The sequence below is a fragment of the Gorilla gorilla genome, chromosome 2, assembly GCF_029281585.2.
Source record: "Gorilla gorilla gorilla isolate KB3781 chromosome 2, NHGRI_mGorGor1-v2.1_pri, whole genome shotgun sequence".
In the NCBI taxonomy this organism is placed as follows: domain Eukaryota; kingdom Metazoa; phylum Chordata; class Mammalia; order Primates; family Hominidae; genus Gorilla; species Gorilla gorilla.
Genome location: NC_086017.1, coordinates 194634586 through 194654842, shown reverse-complemented (window position 1 = coordinate 194654842; position 20257 = coordinate 194634586). Strand labels below are relative to the sequence as shown.

Here is a 20257-nt window from a genome sequence, read left to right as displayed (position 1 = left end):
TGCAGAGAGCTGCGATCATGCCACTGCATTCCAACCTGGACGACAGAGCGAGAGATTCCGTCAAAAAAAAAAAAAAAAGACTTATGGCACTGGGGTTTCAGTCCGGACTTGCCACTTGTTGGCTGTGTAAATCTTGGAGGAATTGCTTGGCTTCTCTGAGGCTCAACACCGATGTCTACAAGAGAGCGAGGCTAACAATTTATGTCTACCGATCCCAGCAAGTTGTGAAATGCAAATAGTAAAATGGATTCATTTATTAATTTATTTGCCCCAACACTTTATGCATGGTAATAAGTCAGATTTCTTGGTTCTGAGAAACAGAAATCAACTCTGGCTTATTCGAGAAGAGGAATTTATGTAAATGATAGTAGGAACTCATAAAATCCCCAAAGAAGTTTGGAGAACCAAACCCAGAAGACAAACAGGTGCAAGGGAGGCTAGACAGGGGCCAGGACCGCAGCCCGAAGCCACCCAGGACTCCTGTGGGGAGGACTTCCCTGCTGCTGTACAATGCTGGGGCCACAGCTGCACAGCTGCAGCCACTGGCACTGCTGTCAGGGCTGTCTCTGGAAGCTGGAGGCTGCTGCTGCTTGTCCTGCCTCCACCCAAGCAGGCTTTCCTCCGTCCGGGCTTGTTGATATCAATGGCTTCCAATTCAAAACTATTTGCTAGGCCTGCAATATATGCAGAATAGATGTTAAAGTATCATGAAAACTACACAGTTATGAGGGGATTCCATGACCCTTGTGACATAGGCATCAGAGATATGGATCCTGAGACCCAAATATGCAAGAAGGTAATTATTAGCACGTTCACTCCTCTGCTCCCTGCAAAACTGTGGGGAGCCCTGGATACACTTGTAGGGATGTGTGGCATGAAGGCGTCATCCATCATGGGTGGACTAAAAGCAGGTTGAAAATGCAAGCCATGTGAAGGCAGTGACCACCTTATTCTTCTCCTCGATGTCATTGCAATGGCTGACACTCAGCAGACATCCTGTAAATGCGTGAAGTGAACGAATACTTGGATCTTCCTCCTGCAGGTCCAGTCACTGATTAAGTAGCATCCTGGCCAGAGCAGGAAGTCCTCACAGAGTTGTGTGGGAAGCTATTGGGCAACTTTAGAAAAGGGAAAGATGATAAAATGTGGCTATCACAGGAAAAATGGGAAGGAACAGTTCCAAAATCCAAAATGCCTCAGAATATTATGGATTGAACCGGTCGCTCATGTGACCACCTGCATACAGATGTGCCATGCATACAATGTGACTCTTGCAGTTCTTTTGTTTTTTTTGCACTGGGAGTGGGGAGAGGGGTTCTGCACCAGGGCAGAAGTGCCATCAGGTCCTTTGATTTTTCAAGGAAGTGTCATCTCTGTCACCCCTACCCATGATGTCTAAACTGAAAACAGGCCTCTTCATAGAGAGATCCACAGCATGTGGATATTATTTCAATCAAGATTACAAAATCTATTCTTCAATTTTAGATAATCTTTCATGCAGCTCCCAACTAAAACACAACAGAGAAATATTTTCATCATTCATAGCTCAAGTTGTGAGCTTTATCCCTGCATCAAACCCATGGATATGCAACTGTCCCTCCATGAAAATGTTTTTTCAGGACAAGGGTCTAACATGGTAAGCACCAAACAGTCCACCAGAAGAGCTGGCCACATGCAGTGCCTTTGTGTTTTTGGTAAAACTGCCATGCGCGCAACATCCATTTGCGCTGCTTCATATTCCTTTATTGGTGAGCATTTTTTGGTTTCGAGAGATAGGAAATCAAGTCAATCAGCTTAGGCAAAGAGAAAGGTATTTGGTCACATTATCAAATCATAGGAAGGGCTGGGATGCAGCAGAGCCCAGGGAGAAGAGGAACCAGGCCCTTTCATGCAGCCTGCGTGCTCTTTCTCCACCCTTCACTTGGCTTCTCTCAGGTTGGGTTTCTCAGGCTGACTTCTGCCACACGGTTGGGAGTTTGCCTATTGGCTGCTATGAGACTCCTAGCCTTGGCTCTGGAGGGAAAATGAGGGACTTTCTCTACCTGTGGCTTGAAAAACCCCTGGGAAAGACTCTGATTGGCTCAGCCCCATTCAGTTACCCACTCCTAGGCCAATCACTGTGCCAGGGAGGTGGGGCACAATGATCAGCCCAGCGTAGGTTAGGAGTCCACCCTTGGCTAAAGAGCAGTGCGTGCGTGTGTGTGTGTGTGTGTGTGTGTGTGTGTGTGTGTGTGTGTGTGTGTGTATGTGTGTGTGTGTGTGTGTGTGTGTTTGAGAGAGAGAGAGACAGAAGACAGAAAGGCGGAGAGGCCTGTAATGACGTGAGAGCTCCCGCCTGAACCACATGATTTGAGTGGGGCCTGGATGGGGAGAAGAGCATTTCCTGATATGGAGAGATGCTGGACAAAAGGAAAAATAAAGTCCGCTGAAGAGGGATAACAAACACTGCTTTACTTTCTTATTAGGCAATTTGTCGCACTTTTGCCTTTGCTGTGACTGTCAGGAAGCTCTGTGGATTAACTTTCCTGAGCCTTGGTTTCAGAGATATATTCTCCTTCGACTTTAATTTCTTAATTCTTGCATTCTTATTTTTATTGTTACTGTTTTGTGTTTTATGATACCTCTGCTTCTTTTGTAAAAGCCTTCTTAAATGCTTTTGGTGAGGCCATCTCCACGTAAAGATAAGTCTCCTTTGCTGTGAAAGAGTATCACTTAGGCAACCTACGTGTCCTCTGCGAGCTGTAAAGGCTAGCATTCTTTTACTGTATTTAACTTCTATGGAAAACGTTAAGGCCACCATAATTACAAGAGTGCTGATACTGCTATGGCTTTTTTTTTTTTTTTTTTTTTTTTGAGACTGAGTTTCGCTCTTGTCGCCCAGGCTGGAGTGCGATGGCCTGATCTCAGCTCACGGCAAACTCTACCTCCCAGGTTCAAGCGATTCTTCTGCCTCAGCCGCCCGAGTAGCTGGGACTACAGGCGTGTGCCACTATGCCCAGCTAATTTTGTATTTTTAGTAGAGATGGGGTTTCACCATGTTGGCCAGGCTGGTCTTGAACTCCTGATCTCAGGTGATCCACCTGCGTTGGCCTCCCAAAGTGCTGGGATTACAGGCGTGAGCCACCACACCCAGCCTCGTGCTACGGCTTTAAAACACAATCAAACCAAAACTAACAGGTTGCATCATAGCCCTTTCTGAAGAGATGCTCTGGGATCTACAATAAATAATAGACACTCAGCAGGTTTGCATATAATGATTCAGGTCCAGGGTCCAGTAAGACCTTATTGGATTGAAAAGATCATGTGTCTTGTAGAGTAAGCTCAGGTTTATGGAGTGCTGAGTATCAAGGGCGTTTTGGTGTTGGGGGAATTTTGGGAGAGGTGGAGGCCCAGTGGATAACTCCTGGAAGGTGGAATTTTATTGTATTATTGTGTATAGCAAACACAACACAAAAAAATAGGACAGAAGAGAACAGAGATTAGGAAAAGTTAAGAAAGTGCCAGGTGACTAGCAGTGTCTTTAAAACTCAGGATAGCAGGCTGGGTTGGCAGATGATGTCTGTCTCATTAGCAGGTGGGCCTGGAAATGGAGGGGGAGAGAATTCTTAGTAACTGCTATGAAAATCCTCACTCCTCCCATGCTCCTCCAGTGTACCACTGATGATTAGCAGGCCTTCAGTTAAGGAGCACTGCATAGTATTATCTCTCTCTCTCTTTTTTTTTGAAATGGAATTTCGCTCTGTCGCCCAGGCTGGAGTGCAGTGGTGCAATCTCAGCTCACTGCAACCTCCATCTTCCGGGTTCAAGCTATTCTCCTGCCTCAGCCTCCAGAGTAGCTGGGATTACAGGTCACCACACCAAGATAGTTTTTGTATTATTAGTAGAGATGGGGTTTCGCCATGTTGGCCAGGCTGGTCTTGAACTCCTGACCTCAGGTGATCTGCCCGCCTCGGCCTCCCAAAGTGCTGGGATTACAGGCTTGAGCCACCTCACCCAGCCAGTATTATCTCTCTCAATGTGCAAATACCTGGCGGGGAAGGAATGCAAAATGTTAAACTTTCAGAACTACAGTGCTGAGTGGACTTAGTGAATTTCCATCCATCTGTCCATCCATCCATCCATCCATCCATCCATCCATCCATCCATCCATGTATCCATCCATTTGACACAAATTTATTAAGTGCCTACTCTGTGGCAGGCACAGAGTTTACAAAGATGAATAAATTATGATTCCTGCTTGACCTGGAAATCATCATCTAGTTAGGACAGAGAGATAAGTAAATTGATGTTTACTGTACAGGGTGATAAGTGCTATGATGCAGCTCTGCACAGGGGTTATGGTGGAGCTGGGCACAGGGGCTGTGAGAGGTTTGCTACATGGGAGCTATATGAGCTTACAGAAGGGCATTAAATCAGACTGAAGAAAGAGCAGTCTGAGAAGGCTTCCTGGCAGAGGTGATATCTGAACGGAGTTCTGAAGGATGAGTAGGCATTGGCCAGAAGGGGCCAGAGGGGAGAAAGGAGAAGAGAGGAGCATTCCAGGCAAAGAGAAGCACATCTGGGAAGGTGCCACACAGTGTAAACACAGGTAGAAGAGTAGGTTGAAATAAAGGACATGCATAGACCAATAAGGCTGAGAGACAGGCATGGTCAGACCGGGAAAGGTTTTGTTGGGTGAAGCTGTGGAGTTTGAAACATGACTTACAGATAGTGGGAAGCCATGGAAGAGTCTTTAAGTAGGAAAGAGATGTGATCCAAGATCTCCCTTAAAATAATCCTTTGCACTGTGGGTATGGAGGGTCCCATCAATCTAGGCAGACCCTTAGGTAAGTTGCAAGAAATTTCAGTGAGAGGAGATGAGGGTTGGAATTAAGGTATAGGCAGTGTGGTTGGGGAGAAGGCCTCCAGCAACATTCACATCCTCTCTGCGGGCCTGCAGGGCAGCCGGACCACAGAGAGCATGAGGGAGAGGCAGCACTGCCCAGCAGGGAAGGGTAGGGGGAAGTGAGGTTAGGAGGGCTGGAACACAAAGCAAACTGACTCCACTCTTTGCTGAGGACCAGCTCTGAGCCTCAAGATTGGAAAGAGAAAGAGAAAGTGGTCTGACCTTATCAACCCTTCTCCTGCCCAGGCTATCCCGTTTTAGAGCAAAGCTCATAAACAAAACATCTCAAGTTCTGGACTTGCAATTCTTGAACACCTTGGAGATAGAGCCACAGCTATTATTAAAATATGTTCCCCTCTCTTATCCACATCTCTGGTACAGACCACTGCTGGCTTTTAGGGTGCCTTCCTTTGGTTTTTTTGTTTGTTTGTTTTTGTTGTTTTGTGTTTTTTAGAGGCTTGCTATGTTGCCCAGGCTGGACTTGAACTCGTGGCCCCAAGTGAGCCTCCTGCCTTGGCCTCCCAAGTAGCTGGGACTATGGGCATGTGCCACCACACTCAGCCCCTTCCTCTGAGTGTAAATAAGTTACCTGGGAGGACCAGTTAGAAATGGGGGCCCCTTTCTAGGGGTTGCAATCCACATTAGTGCACAAGGCTTGGCAGGTGTAGGGGGCGCTGGATTTTAGCTCAAGTCAAGCCTGGCCTGTGCACTCCTGCGTGTAGCCCAACTGTGGCAGCTCCTCCTTCACGTCTAGATTCATAACTGCTCCCCATCCCCAGCTGGAGGAGCTCCTGTCTTCTGTCCCTTTCCCTCTGGATTCTGTATCATGAAAGCCCAAGGGACAGGCCTGGCAGTCCAGATTCCTCTGTGGCAGCTGGCGGAGGGAGCAGCCTAGAACGCACATAGGATCATCTTTGCCTGTCACAAGGGATACCTTTTATGACTGGAGGAGCCTTAGCATTTGAATACCTTGGGGTAAAGACTGGAGCCAGTGCCAGCTTGCAAGTTTCTAAGTGGTTAGAACCAGGGAAGGCTCAGAAAAAATCTTTAAGCAGAGGCTGATCCCTAACTTCTGGACAATGACATGGTCACAGGGAAGCCACAGAGTCCTGGAGGTGGGAGTGGAAAGTGGAAAAAGAGGGTCATGTGGAGCCTCCGGGCAATAGCCTGGTCGGGATGTGGTGGTGGACGGCGACCGCAAATGCGGACCCTGCTCCAGGCCCAGAGGGGAAGTGAGAATCTGAGCAGACCTCGTTGGGTTGTGAGGGAAGTGGGGTTTTGTTAGGGGAAGCCAGGTTTCATCTTCAGGAAGGAGGTGGAAGATGTGTAAAAACAAAAGCAGACAAAGGTAAAGAATAATCACCATGTTTTGTAAGTTAAACTCTCAGGTAGGAGAGCTTAGGGTAATCATCAATGGGGCCAGGTGTGGTGGCGTGTGCCTGCAGTCTCAGCTACTTCGGAGGCTGAGGTGGGAGGATTGCTTGAGGCCAGGAGATTGAGGCCAGCGTGGGCAACAGAGAGATCTTGTCTCAAAACAAACAAACAAGCAAACAAACAAACAAAAACGGGCCTGGAGTTCCAATTCAGAGAATCGCTGGGATTTCTTTTGTCCAATTGTATCACTCCGCCCTGCGAGTGACAGACATTCAGCTCAAACTGGTCCAAGCATAAAGGGGAAAAAATAATTTATTTGCTCATGGAATTAAAAAAAGTCTGGGGTAATGGTTTCAGGTATAGTTGGGTCCTTGTGCCCAAATTAATGTTACCATGACTCAGTTTCTCTCTCCTTCTTAGTCCCGCTTTCCTCTGTGTGGGTTTCTCTCTCAGGGAATGTATCCACACATGAGGCCAAGCAGGTAGCCAGCATCTCCAAACTTTCATGTCCACCAGCTCAGCGGTTCTAGTGGGAAGAGACAGCTTCTCTTTCTCAGTAATTCCAAAGAAAGTTCTGGAATTGGCTCCAATTGAATTGGCTTCTTCCTATTCCCATCCCTGAACCAATCATTGTGGCTTGGGCTTGGACGGTGGGGTGTTTCCCAACGGAAGATCTGCGTACTCCTACTAAAAGAGACAGGAGTAAATTGGGCAGACAAAACAAAAACTGTCCATTGTATCTTTGTGACTGTATCGTCACTAAAGCCTGACCACAAGTATATGTTGTAATTGATGTTCTTTCTTGTCTGATCTTGCAGACAGAACAAGTCCTTCTTTTTGTCATAAACTTGGATGGCAGAATTTCATGGCAAGCTGAGGCATCAGCAATGGTCTGGTGGGACTTGGAGGGATTCTGCTTCCCTAGGAACATGGCCAGAGTTTTCTTCTCCACAGGGGCCGTGGGCAGTGTCCTTGAGGAGTGGTGAACTAGGGCAAGAAGCTTGGCAGAAGGGAGTTCTTTTTTTTTTTTTTTTTTTGAAATGGAGTCTCACACTGTCACTCAGGCTGGAATGCAGTAGTGCGACCTTGGCTCACTGCAACCTCTGCCTCCCGGGTTCAAGCAATTCTCCTGCCTCAGCCTCCCAAGAAGCTGAGATTACAGGCACCTGCCACCACACCCGGCTAATTTTTTGTATTTTTAGTAGAAATGGGGTTTCACTATGTTGGCCAGGCTGGTCTTGAACTCCTGACCTCGAGATCTGCCCGCCTCGGCATCCCAAAGTGCTGGGATTACAGGCATGGGCCACCGTGCCTGGCCCACAGAAGGGAGTTATTCTGAGGCCTGCTGATGCTTAGAGTCAGATCGGGGCAGCTGTAGGCTTCCAGCTCCTCTGTCAGTTTGGAGCAAAGCTGGCAAACGGAATGGGATTGCCACCTGATTCGGGAGGCAGCCATAGGCCTCATGGAATTCTAGGAAGGCTGTGTCTTAGAAGATGAAAGGAAGGATCCATAGTGAGGGAGGACTTTGCAGAAACATATCTTCCCTAGCACTATGGCCAACTGTTTCCATGACTTTGATCTTCGTTCAATCTCCTTCTCAGGAGGAGGCCTGTGTTTAGAAGTAGGGGTGACCTCTTTCTAGGGCAGAGGTTCTCAAAGTTTGCTTTGCAAAGGAATTATGAGTCAGAGCCAGGGACACCTAATTAAATACATACCTCCAGCCCTACTGCTAGAGATTTGGCTTTAGTAAGTCTAAGGTAGGTGGGGTACAGGATTCTGCATTCTCAATAAGCACCCCAAGGTTCTGATGCAGCTGGTTCAGGGAACACACTTTGAGATCCACCTCTTGAGGCTGGAGTATCTGAGGCCAAGGATGTAAGCAGGACTCCAGTATTGAGACAGGATCCATATGATAAAACTTAGGGGACAGCTTGAGCTCAGAAACAAGGCGGAGCTGAATGTTTAAGTGCTTCCCTTGGTTAGTATTGGCTCAGGTTTTGGTGCCTTGAACTAAGAGGTGCTGGGGACCATAGAGAGAGATGCCATGTCATGCTAGGTCACACTTGCATCTGCTGACTCCCTGCTTTCTTTGCAATGGAACCCCCTTTGATTGACTTCATTGTGTTTATATCCAATAATCCTTTCTTAACAATAGTGTTCATTGTGTAGTACATGCTGACTCGTTTAAAAAACTTTTAAACTGATTGTATACATATGGACATTGTATTCTTAAGTAGAATTTAACTCATTTTGCGACTGATGTTAAAGCCACCGCCACACAGAATATCTCAGTGAAACAGGGGAGTTCGTTCCTGGTATAAACAGGGAATGGTGAAGAAATAAGAGGAAGGACAGAACAGGGGGCAGACAGGTGGAGCCGGTGTAGGAGTGAGATAGTGGGAGTGATAGGGGTGGGTATTTGTTTATAGGGTTAGAATTAGGGTTACAGGAGGCAGGGAGTTCAGAGGTGTGGAGTTCTAGGGAAGGGGTCAGCTATAATGGAGTTGGGCTGGGTGAAATATTCTGAGTTGGTGAAGTTTAGGAACTACAGGAGCTTGTAGAGCTCATTGAAGTAGTGCAGGTACGTCGAATGTTCGAGTGTCCTCTTCAAGCTCTAGGCCCTGGACTCAGGAGTGTGATAGGAGTTCCCTAGTGGCGGTGGAGGGCCTCCTCCTCCAGATATGTTTGATAATTCTTGGAGGTACAGATTCCTGTCAAAAGCAAGTGCAAAGGGACTAGGAAGGACAAGTTGGTTGATTCATTCATTCACTCACTTTCCCTAGGGACCATCCCTACTTGGTGGTGGCACTGCTCTGGCCCCTAGATACAGTGCTGAGCATGGCACACCCTCACTCAGCTGGCATTCTAGTGGGGTAACAATAATTAACAAATAGATAGGTAATCTAATTTCAGGATGTGCAGAGCTATGAAGAAAAATAAAGGAAGCGAAGAGGTGAGGGAGTGGTGATTTTAGATTAGAGGGAGTGTCGGGGAGAGCCTCTCTGAGAAGGCGATGTTTGGCAGAGACCTGAGGTGAGGAAGCCTGGTGGAGAATGGAGAGGCGTGTGGCTAGGCAGTGTTTGTGGCATGGCCTGACTTCATGCTGGGAGATTCTTGGGCCTGTGGATATTTTCATGACTGTTGTGGGAGACAAGCTTGCTGGGTCAGGCTCTATTTTGGGGTGGGCACTGACTCACCGCCCAAGTGTTGGGCAACTGGTATGCTGCTGTGAGATTGTTTCTGCTGTAAAATGAGGATCTTCCTAGCTACCTCTGTTTTACAACAATCTCATGAGAATTGGTCAGTGTCTTTCTAGAAAGTGTTTTTATTACACAATATCTTGCATGTATGCCACGGGATAAGTTGTCAGCAACCAACTCAGCTGTGTTCTCAGAGAGCAAAGTTTGGGCTGGTCCACTGAGTGCTGACACTGAGTTGATCCCCCCAAAAAGGCCTTGAACTCCTGCTGATTTTCTTGGTTTTCGTGCACTGCTGAGCTCCTGATTCAGAGCCTGAAGCCCTAGGTTCTGATCCCTATTCTATTGCTGACAACCCATGGGGACCAAGCTTTGTCTGAGTGTGTCCATGGATCTCCCAGAGGAGCAGCAGGAGGCCTGGGAGTATAGTCTATGAGGAATATGCAGATTTCCCCTAGTTTCATCTTACCCATGTTCAGCATGGTGGCCATGGCCAGGGTAGTGTATTTAAGTGGCAGAAAATTCATGAAAATATTTCAAAGGGAGCAGAGAAATGCTGGGCCCTGGGGAGTCAAAGCTGGTTAAAAAGAGCCCTGGAGAGAAGGACACTGTCTTGAGGGCACTTTCTTTCTCTCCCACGAACTGAGCTGAGATGTTTAGGCCGATTCGTGCACAGCGCTGGCCCTATGCTTGCTCTGGATGGATGGTCGACAGCAATGCAGCAAGTCAGACACGCAGTTACCTGATACACACCCGGCCAAATGCTGAAGAGATAAGGGTTGTGAGTCAGTGTGGTGCTTGGTCCACTTACCCCTAAGTGTCTCCTACCAACCTTCCAAGATTCCTCTGATCTGGTCCAAAATACTTTCCCTGATTGAGTGCTGATGAGGTGCCAGGTATCGTGCTAACGCCTTGGTGTACTTCATCTTGCTTATTCTTCTGTGCAGCTCACTGAGGTGGGGACTATTATTATACCATTTTACAGATGAGGAAGCTGAGGTTCACTCACTTGCACTAAGTCACACAATGAGTGAGCATCAGAGGTCAGACTAGACACCAGTCCCTCCTCTGCCTGCCAACAGCCAGGTGGCTGCTCTTTTCCCCTGCCCTCCCCAGGCTCCCAGGAGTCCCTTTGCTTGTGCACATGCAAACTCACACATACACAAAGCCAGATGTGCTGGAGAATTTACCTACTCCTGGATGGCCTGTAACCAAAGATAGTCAGTGTGGCCAGAGAGTATCACGGCCCTTGCCTCCTGGTGGGACAATTCAGAAGTGTCTTTTCCAGAGGTCCCTGCAGGATCAGGCCGAAGCCACTTTTTGCATGACTTTTGTCTTGCTGGGCTTCCTCCCCCCCTTGTCTTGCCCCCCCGTTCCCTTACGTCACTAGCAGAGGGGGTCTGCTTCCAGGGAATCCAGATGCCCGGTCAGACATGGGCTGAGCTGGGGCAGCATGTTATTAAGTGACTGTGATTCCAAACAAGAATTCGGGGCCAGGCACAGTGGCTGACACCTGTAATCCCAGCACTTTGGGAGCCCGAGTGGGGGCAGATCATGAGGTCAGGAGATCGAGACCATCCTGGCTAACATGGTGAAACCCCATCTCTACTAAAAATACAAAAATTAGCCATGCGTGGTGGCGGGCGCCTGTAGCCCTAGCTACTCAGGAGGCTGAGGCAGGAGAATGGCATGAACCCGGGAGGCAGAGCTTGCAGCGAGCAGAGATTGTGCCACTGCACTCCAGCCTGGGCGACAGAGCGAGACTCCATCTCAAAAAGAATTCGGAAGCCGTGGCTAGCAGTGACAGCCCAATTAAGAGTCCAGATGACCCTAGAGAGCCCAATAATATGTCACATGGGAAACACATTGACTTCATTTAGGAGCTCCTTGGAGTGCAAAGCATTAACTTAGACCATTGGAACATCCCTCCTTTAGACTTGATTATACAGATTCAACCAAATTAACCTCTCACTAATCTTCAAGTCACAGTCCGGGTGAAATAACATTTCTAAATGTCATGTTGGTGGGTCTCTAGAGATGTGTTGCCTCAGTTATATGAAGCTTATTTGACCCCATAATTAGTTCCCACCCTGTCCTGCTGAATTTCCTGTTTCCCCTATATTTATTTATATGACATTCACGAGGGTGAAATTTGCTTTGCCTCCTGAGATGACTGTAGGTCTGGGTGACCCCAGCACCTGAGTTCAGGACTGATGGCAAGAGCTGCACTGTCTAATATGGTAGCTACCAGCCACATGTGGCTGTTGGGCATTTGAATCGTGCCTAGTCTGCACTGAGATGCTTTAAGTATAAAATACGCATGAGGCTGGGCGCGTTGGCTCACGCCTGTAATCCCAGCACTTTGGGAGGCTGAGGTGGGCAGATCACAAGGTCAGGAGTTCGAGACCAGCCTGACGAACATAGTAAAACTCCGTCTCTACTAAAAATACAAAAATTAGCCAGGCGTGGTGGCATGAGCCTGTAGTCCCAGCTACTCAAGAGGCTGAGGCAGGAGAATCGCTTGAATCCGGGAGGCTGAGGCTGCAGTGAGCCGATATTGTGCCACTGCACTCCAGCCTGGGCAACACAGAGAGACTCTGTCTCAAAAAAACAAAAATACATATATATATACGTATATATACCTACGTATATATACACATATATACATACATATATACATATATACACATATATGTACACATATATATATGATGGTCTTTGAAGACACAGTATGAGAAAAAGAATGTAAGTTATCACATTAGTCATTTTAAAATATTTCTTACGTGTTGAAATGATATTTCAGGTATATTTTGGGTTAAATAAGATATGTTATTAAAGTTGACTTTTATTTTTTTCTTTTTACTTTTTAAAAATGGGGGCCGGGCATGGTGGGGCTCATGCCTGTAATCCCTCACTTTGGGAGACCGAGGTGGGTGGATCGCCTGAGCCCAGGAGTTTGAGACCAGCCTGGGCAACATGGTGAAACCCCATTTCTACAAACATTGCAAAATTAGCCAGACATGGTGGTTCATGCCTCTAGTCCGAGCCACTTGGGAGGCTGAGACAGGAGGATCACTTGAGCCCTGGAGATGGAGACTGCAACGAGCTGTGATCGTGCCGCTGCACTCCAGCCTGGGCAACAGAGTGAGGCTCTGTCTCAAAAAACAAACAAACAAACAAACAAAAAATGTGGTGACTAGAAACTGTAAAATGCTGTAGATGACTCACATTACATTTCTATTGGGCAGCCTTGCTCTGGACACTCCAACAAAGGGAGGCTTAGAGAGTGATCTTCCAACTCCTCCAGGGAAGATATGCTGAGCTGAGAAGAAATCATAGGCTGTCTCTGAGAGCAGATTCTTTATAAAATCAGGAGGCAGCGAGGCAAGCCCTATATGACATTACTTTTAAAGGCTGGTGATTACGGTTCTGCAGACAGCTCTGTGCTGTTGGTCAAGAGGGTTTGTGGCTGAGGAAACTGGTCTGTAAATTGGTCACCTGCTCTGATATCATCACGGCTCCCCCAGCTCTGGGCGGGGATTTCTTCACTTTACAGAGGCCCCGGAATTCACCTTCGCTCTTTCTTTCTTGTTACCATATTCTTGTGAGGAGAAAGAGGCCAGCTGAGGGAAAAGAGAAGAGGGGAGGGAAGGAAAGTTTAGGAGGGTTACCATTGATTAAAACAACAAGGACAGAGGGGGAAGGACGGAGGCGGAAGGACAGAGGGGGGACGATCACCTTGACTAAAACAAAAGGTCCAAAAAGTCAGCAAATCAAGTGTCTAGTGATTTTCTGTATCTCTGTCTCTCTCTCTTTCTCTCTCTGGAAGTCTTTTGACTTTTGAATGTTTCTGGGAAGCCATAAACAGTTACCTTTGTTTTGCAGATTAGAAAAAGGGGTAAAGAAATGGATGAGTGGCCAGGCACGGAGGCTCATGCCTATAATCTTGGCACTTTGGGAGGCTGAGGAAGGAGGATCTCTTGAGCCCCAGAGTTCACCACCAGCCTGGGCAACAGAGTGAGACCTTGTCTCTACAAAAATTAAAAAAAAAAAATAGTTGGGTGTGGGTGCCTATAGTCCTAGCTACTGGGGAGCCTGAGGGAAGAGGGTCACTTGAGGCCAGGAAAAGAAGGAAGAGAAAGAAACGAAGAAAGGAAGAAACAAAGAAAGAAAAAGAGAGAAAGAAGAAAGAAAGAGGGAAGGAAGGAAGGAAGGAAGGAAGGAAGGAAGGAAGGAAGGAAGGAAGGAAAGAACTGATGATTGATTTCCAGAGATAAATAGGTGTGGGATAGAGAGGAGGGGCAGGACTTAGAGGTGTAATCCCCTCTGTGTTGAGACGGAAGTCCGAGTGTTTGGAATTACATCACCAGAGCTCCACCCTGGGCCTTTGCATTTGAGTGACTTGGCTGGGAGATAACGGCTCCCTAACCTGTTCATGTGTCTGTAGCTTAGAAAGTCCAGTGACTAATGTTTGGAGATATTCCCTAGCGGTGTGGCTACTGCCTCAATTAGTACATTTTCTGAGAAAAGGCTTTCACATTGTCACAAGCCTCCCAGCTCTTTATGGGTTCATCTGATACTTGACTCTAGTGGCACCCATCACCTGCAAACAAAAGTGAGAACACATGTGCTTAAAATGTTCTCTTTGAGTCCTGCCTTTGCTCATCAACCTTCAACGGCTCACCATTGCTCACTGAGTGAAAACCTAACTCCCTGTCCTGCCTTCAGTGCCCTCCACAAGCAGGATCCATTGTTTCATCCCTCTCCTGTCCCCTGAGCTCCAACTGAATCACATGTCTGCTAGTTTCTCTTCATGCCTCATGCCCTTGCATCTTTATGGCTTTACTCACTGTGCTTGTTACCTAGAAATCCTATCCATAATCTTCACATTTCAGAATTTTCCTTCTCTATGAGTAGCCATTCTTGGCCTCCACAGCACTTTGTAGGTCTCTTATGGCCCCTCGTAGACTGTTATTTGGGCATCAATGCCCTTGCTAGTTTGTGAACTACAAGGGTCTGGGGTGGATACAGACTGCCGGTATTAGTCAGCTTGGGCTGCCATAACAAAATACTATGGACTATGTGGCTTAAACAACAGAAATGTTTATTTCCTCACACTTCTATAGAGTCTGGAAGTCTAGCATCAAGTTGCTAGCATGATCTGGTTTCTGGTGAGGGCTCCCTTCCTGGCTTGCAGACGGCCACCTTCTCACTGTGTCCTCACATGGCCTTTCCTCGGTGCGTGAGCAGGAGTGGTGAGGTGGGTGTGGAATCTCTCTTTCTGTTCTTATAAGGACACGAATCCTATCAAATTGAGATCCATCCTTATGATCTCATTTCACTTTAATTACCTCCTAAAAATCTTATCTCCTAATACATTCACATTAGGGGTTAGGGTTTCAACATATGAATTTTGTGGGGGACACAATTCAATCCATGACATTCCATACTTGGCCCCCAAATTCATGTCCTTCTTATATGCAAAATACATTCATTATATCCCAACAGCTTCCCAAGTCTTAATTTATTCCGGCATCAACTCTGAAGTCCAGATTATGGTCTGAATATCATCTAAATCACATATGGGTGAGACTTGATGTATAATTCATCCTAAAGCAAAATTCCTCACCAGCTGTGAACCTGTGGAAAAAGACAAGATGTATGCTTCCAAAATACAATAATGGGACAAGTGTGGGATAGACATTCCCATTCCAAAAAGGAGAAATATGAAAGATGGGGCTGGGCGCGGTGGCTCACGCCTGTAATCCCAGCACTTTGGGAGGCAGAGGAGGGCAGATCACAAGGTCAGGAGATTGAGACCATCCTGGCTAACATGGTGAAACCCCGTCTCTACTAAAAATACAAAAAATTAGCCAGGCGTGGTGGCAGGAGCCTGTAGTTCCAGCTACTTGGGAGGCTGGAGGAGAATGGCGTGAACCCGGGAGGTGGAGCTTGCAGTGAGCCAAGATTGTGCCACTGCACTCCAGCCTGCAAGACAGAGTGAGACTCCGTCTCAAAAAAAAAAAAAAAAAAAAAAAACAACGACAAAGAACAGAAAGAAGGAAGAAGTGATGTGTCCCAAGAAAGTCCAAAATCTAGCGAGATAAATTCCATTAGATTACAAGGCTTCAGAATAATCCTTTTTGGTTTGATTGTCTTCCCTTCTGGCCCACTGAATTGGCAGTGTCACCTCCATGGCTGTAGGTGTGAGTCCTCCCAACAACCCCTCCCCTGACTCCCAGGTGTCTGATGGAGGCTGTCTGGCTTCTTGAACCGAGGCAGTGGTCCTGATTATCTCTGAATCACCCTTAGGGTAATTTTTCCCTCTTCTGGAAGAATAGTGAGGGCTGGGTGCAGTGTCTCACGCCTGTAATCCCAGTACTTTGGGAGGCAGAGGTAGGTGGATCACCTGACGTCAGGAGTTTGAGACCAGCCTGGCCAACATGGCGAAACCCCCCATCTCTACTAAAAATACAAAAATTAGCCAGGCATGGTGGCGAGTACCTATAATCCCAGCTACTCCAGAGGCTAAGGCAGGAGAATCACTTGAACTTGGGAGGCAGAGGTTGCAGTGAGCCGAGATGGCACCACTGTACTCCAGCCTAGGTGACAGAGTGAGACTCTGTCTCAAAACAAATACAAAAACAAAAACAAAAACAGAAAAAACTAGTGCATGTTCACAGCTGAGTACCTCATTGTTTTTTACCGTCAAATCCAAGAAGTCTGACAGCCTTCCTTCAATTGTCTTGTCTCTTCCCCTTCAGTTCAAACTGGCAGTGTTTCTTTCTGTTCCTATAATTCCATAAGCATTTTATTAAATGATAGTCCAGCCACATTTTTGGCGTTCTCTTCAGAACGTGCTCCCTCATTTTTCTCAGAATGGGTAGGCTGAGAATTTTCCAACTCTTTAATTTTTGGTTCCCTTTTGCCTAAACATTCTTTTTCTAATTCACCCCTCTCCTCTTGCATTTTACTACATGCAGTAGGAGGAACAAAGCTGCTTCTTCCACGCTTTGCTCAGATGTATCCGCAGCTAAATATCCAATTTCATTGTTTGCAAGTTCCACCTCTTGCAAAACAGCAGAACACGGTTTAGTCCTTTCTTTGCCACTTTATAACAAGGATCACTTTCCCTCCAGTTTCCAATACGTGTTCCTCATTTCCATTGGAGACTTCACCAGAATGATCTTTAATGCCCATATTTCTGCCAACATCCTATTCGTGGCAATCTAGACTTTTTCTAGCTTTTACCTCAAAACTCCTCTAACCTCCACTCATGACTCAGTTCCAAAGCTGTTTTCGCATTTTTTCGGTATTTGTGACAGCAGCACCCCACTTCTCAGTACCAAAATGTGCCTTTTTCAGCTTGGGTTGCCATAACAAAACACCATTGACTGGATGGATTAACCAACATACATGTATTTTCTCACAGTTCTGGATGCTGAAAGTCCGAGATTGGAGTGCTAGCATGGGTGGGTTCTGGTGAAGTCCCCTTCCTGGATTGCAGATGGCCACCTCCTCGCTGAGTCCTCACACGGGGCAGCACGTGCAAGAGAATTCTGGTCTCTGTTCCTCTTCTTATAAGAACATCAATCCTATCCGATTAGGACCTCAGCCCTATGACCTCATTTTTCTTAATTACCTCCTAAAACCCCTATTTCCAAATAGAGTCACACTGTGGGGTTAGCGTTTCCTTTCTTTCTTTTTTTTTTTTTTTTTTTGAGATGGGGTCTTGCCCTGTTGCCCAAACTGGAGTGCAGTGGCGCAATCTCAGCTCACTGCAACCTCCGCCTCCTGGGTTCAAGAGATTAGACAAGACTGACTAGTTTTTGTATTGTTGTAGAGATGGAGTTTCACCATGTTGGCCAGACTGGTCTTGACCTCAAGTGATGCACCCGCCTTGGCCTTCCAAAGTGCTGGGATTACAAGCATGAGCCCCCACCCCCGGTCCCCCACCTACTTTTAATTCATGCATTCTTGCTATATTTTAGGTACCATTTAAGTTTCCAAAATTCCAGAAATGTTTTCAGAGCGTGGTTCAGTTACATGCATTTTAAAAATAAATAAAATTGCTCACACATTCCCTGGGAAGGACCAACAGTTTAAATGTCAAAGTCCAAGAAGCATGATAAATTCTTATGGGCTTGGCATGGGGCCTGGCATGGGGTAAAAAAAAAATCTCTATATCTCTCTTTTTGAAACTTGTATTTTAAGTTCAGGGGTATTTAGGTTTGTTATACAGGTAAACTTATGTCGTGGGGGTTTGTTGTACAGATTATTTAATCACCTAAGTGTTAAGCCTAGTACTCATTAGTTATTTTTCCTGATCCTCTCCCTCTTCCCACCCTCTACCCTCCGGTAGGCCTCAGTGTGTGTTGTTCCCCTCTATGTGTCCATGTGTTCTCATCATTTAGCTCCCACTTATAAGTAAGAACATGAGATATTTGGTTTTCTGTTCTTGTGTTAGTTTGCTAAGGATAATGGCCCCCAGCTCCTTCCATGTCCCTGCAAAGGATATGATCTCGTTCTTTTTTTATGGCTGCGTAGTATTCCATGGTGTTTATGTACCACATTTTCTTTATCCAGTCTACCACTGGTGGGCATTTGGGTTGATTCTATGTCTTTGCTATTGCGAATAGTGCTGCAATGAACATACTGTATGGTAGAAGGATTTATAGTCCTTTGGGTCGTAATCCTTACAATAAACTTAAAAAATAGCTATTAAAATCCCCATTTCAGATGAGAAAACTGAAGGTCATGGAGATTAAATGACCTGTCCAACTCCTGGGATGGTGGAGCTGGTGTTCAAATCCTGGTCCATCCAATGCTACGATAAAACCTACATCCTTTCTATCCTCTTCCCCTGCTGCCAAGATGGCGGCTAAATATCTGGAAGTCCAGTCGTGGGGAGGGAGCAGGAAAGGCAGAATCCAGAGGCGAGACAGAGTCCTGAAATGAGGGAATTCAAGGCTCCAGCTGCATCTGGGAACCTGCGGACATTGGGTTCAGCTGCTGGGGTGAGAGGCAGCTACAGGAGCCACTTGCGCTTCTGGCAGGTATCTGGGCCTCAGCTGGCCAGGCCAGAATGTGGGGCCAGGCTCCAGGCCAGACGAGAGCTAGTGTGAGAGTCAGAAGCCCTGTTTGGGTGCTGGGGGGAAGAGAAAAGATGAAGCTTGGGGATTCCACAATGCCCTCAGATGAATCTCCTGCACTTTGAGCCAATAAAAGCCAATAAAATAGATCTGGGACTGACTTCGGAGATCACAATCGGGCATGGAGGAGCAGGGCAGTTCAGTTCAGTTCAGCTCAGTAAGTACTGATGAAATGTCTAATGCGTAGGGGGTGCTGGAGAACAGAGAGCCACCAGCCCAGGACCTGACCTTGGGAAACCCCCTGTTCTGTGAGGGCCTGATGAGTCTGAAAGGGGATCTCTTTAGGCCTGGAACCAAGGGTCTCGGCACGATTCACATTCACACATTTCTCTTCCAGGGCCATGTTCTGCAACGATTTAAAGGAAAAGTATGAGAAAAGGATCATTATTAAAGGGGTTGATGCTGAGACCATGCACACTCTGCTGGACTACACGTACACCAGCAAGGCGCTGATCACCAAGCAGAATGTCCAGCGGGTCCTGGAGGCTGCTAACCTCTTCCAGGTGTGTGAACAAACTGGCTCAGTGCTCTTCTCTGAAGCAGGTGAATGCAGTAATTCTCCAGAGGCCAGACCTGGTCTAGCTCCCAGGCCTGTACCTGGGACATGGACACACACACACACACACACGCACACAAACACACATACACACACACGCACACCCCTAGCTGGGCTTGTGCTTACTTGAAAGTTAGAAGATGTTCTTTTGGAAAATTTCTCAGAGGGAGTGAGATAGGGCATTGACTCCTTAATAAGATGAAGCCAGGGGAGCTTTGTGCCTAGAACCTAGGCATGGGTCCTGACTCCAGGAACAATAAGTACAACTTGCAGAAGCTTAATTGGAGCCAGTGGCTCTTCTGTGGTTTGGGGTTACTGATGTCTCCTGGTTTCATCAAGGGTGGTGTTTATGTTTCTGTTTTCTGTTCTCCTTTCAGTTTTGGGTGGCTTTTCAAAAGAGCTATAAAAACTTTTTAAATAGTAAAGACTATAATCTTTTGTAATGTATGTTTCAGATATTTTCCTGCTAGTCATTTGACTCATCATTTTAAAATACAGCTTTTTTAATGTACAAAAGTTTAAAACTAGTACTTAGTCATAGCTATTGATCATTTCCTGGAAGACTTTTGTCTTTGGTGTGCATTTTTAGCCTTTCCCTTGCTTGATCATATCCTTATTCAATTTCATTTAGTCTTGTTATGTTTACAACTTTAATATCCTTTTTTGTTTTGTTTTTTTTTTTAGAGAGAGTCTCGCTGTGACACCCAGGCTGGAATGCAATGGCACCATCTTGGCCCCCTGCAACCTCTGCCTCCCGGGTTTAAGCGATTCTCCTGCCCTAGCCTCCCAAGTAGCTGGGACTACAGGTGCATGCCATCATGCCCAGATGATTTTTGTATTTTTAGTAGAGATGGGGTTTCACCATATTGGCCAGGTTGGTCTTGAACTCCTGACCTCAAGTGATCCATCTGCCTCAGCCTCCCAAAGTGCTGGGATTACAAGCATGAGCCATCGTGCCCGGCCAACTTTAATATACTTAGAATCACTTGGCATAAATTATTTTTCTCCATTCCCCCCACCCCTTGCCTCATTTTTAATTTTCTCTCAAGTGATGAACTTCCATAGAGATGTTAGTTTTAATGAGAACAGTGAG

General features: G+C 46.5%; 1 protein-coding gene across 1 annotated transcript in view; it reads left to right on the top strand.

Moving 5' to 3' along the window:
- Nucleotides 1-20257, top strand: part of KLHL6 (kelch like family member 6) — a 63849-nt gene that overhangs the window by 8027 nt on the left and 35565 nt on the right. Inside the window, exon 2 of the mRNA XM_004038081.5 lies at nt 18946-19111. Within this exon, the coding sequence (XP_004038129.2) occupies nt 18946-19111 (166 nt within the window). The remainder of the gene's footprint in view (nt 1-18945; nt 19112-20257) is intronic.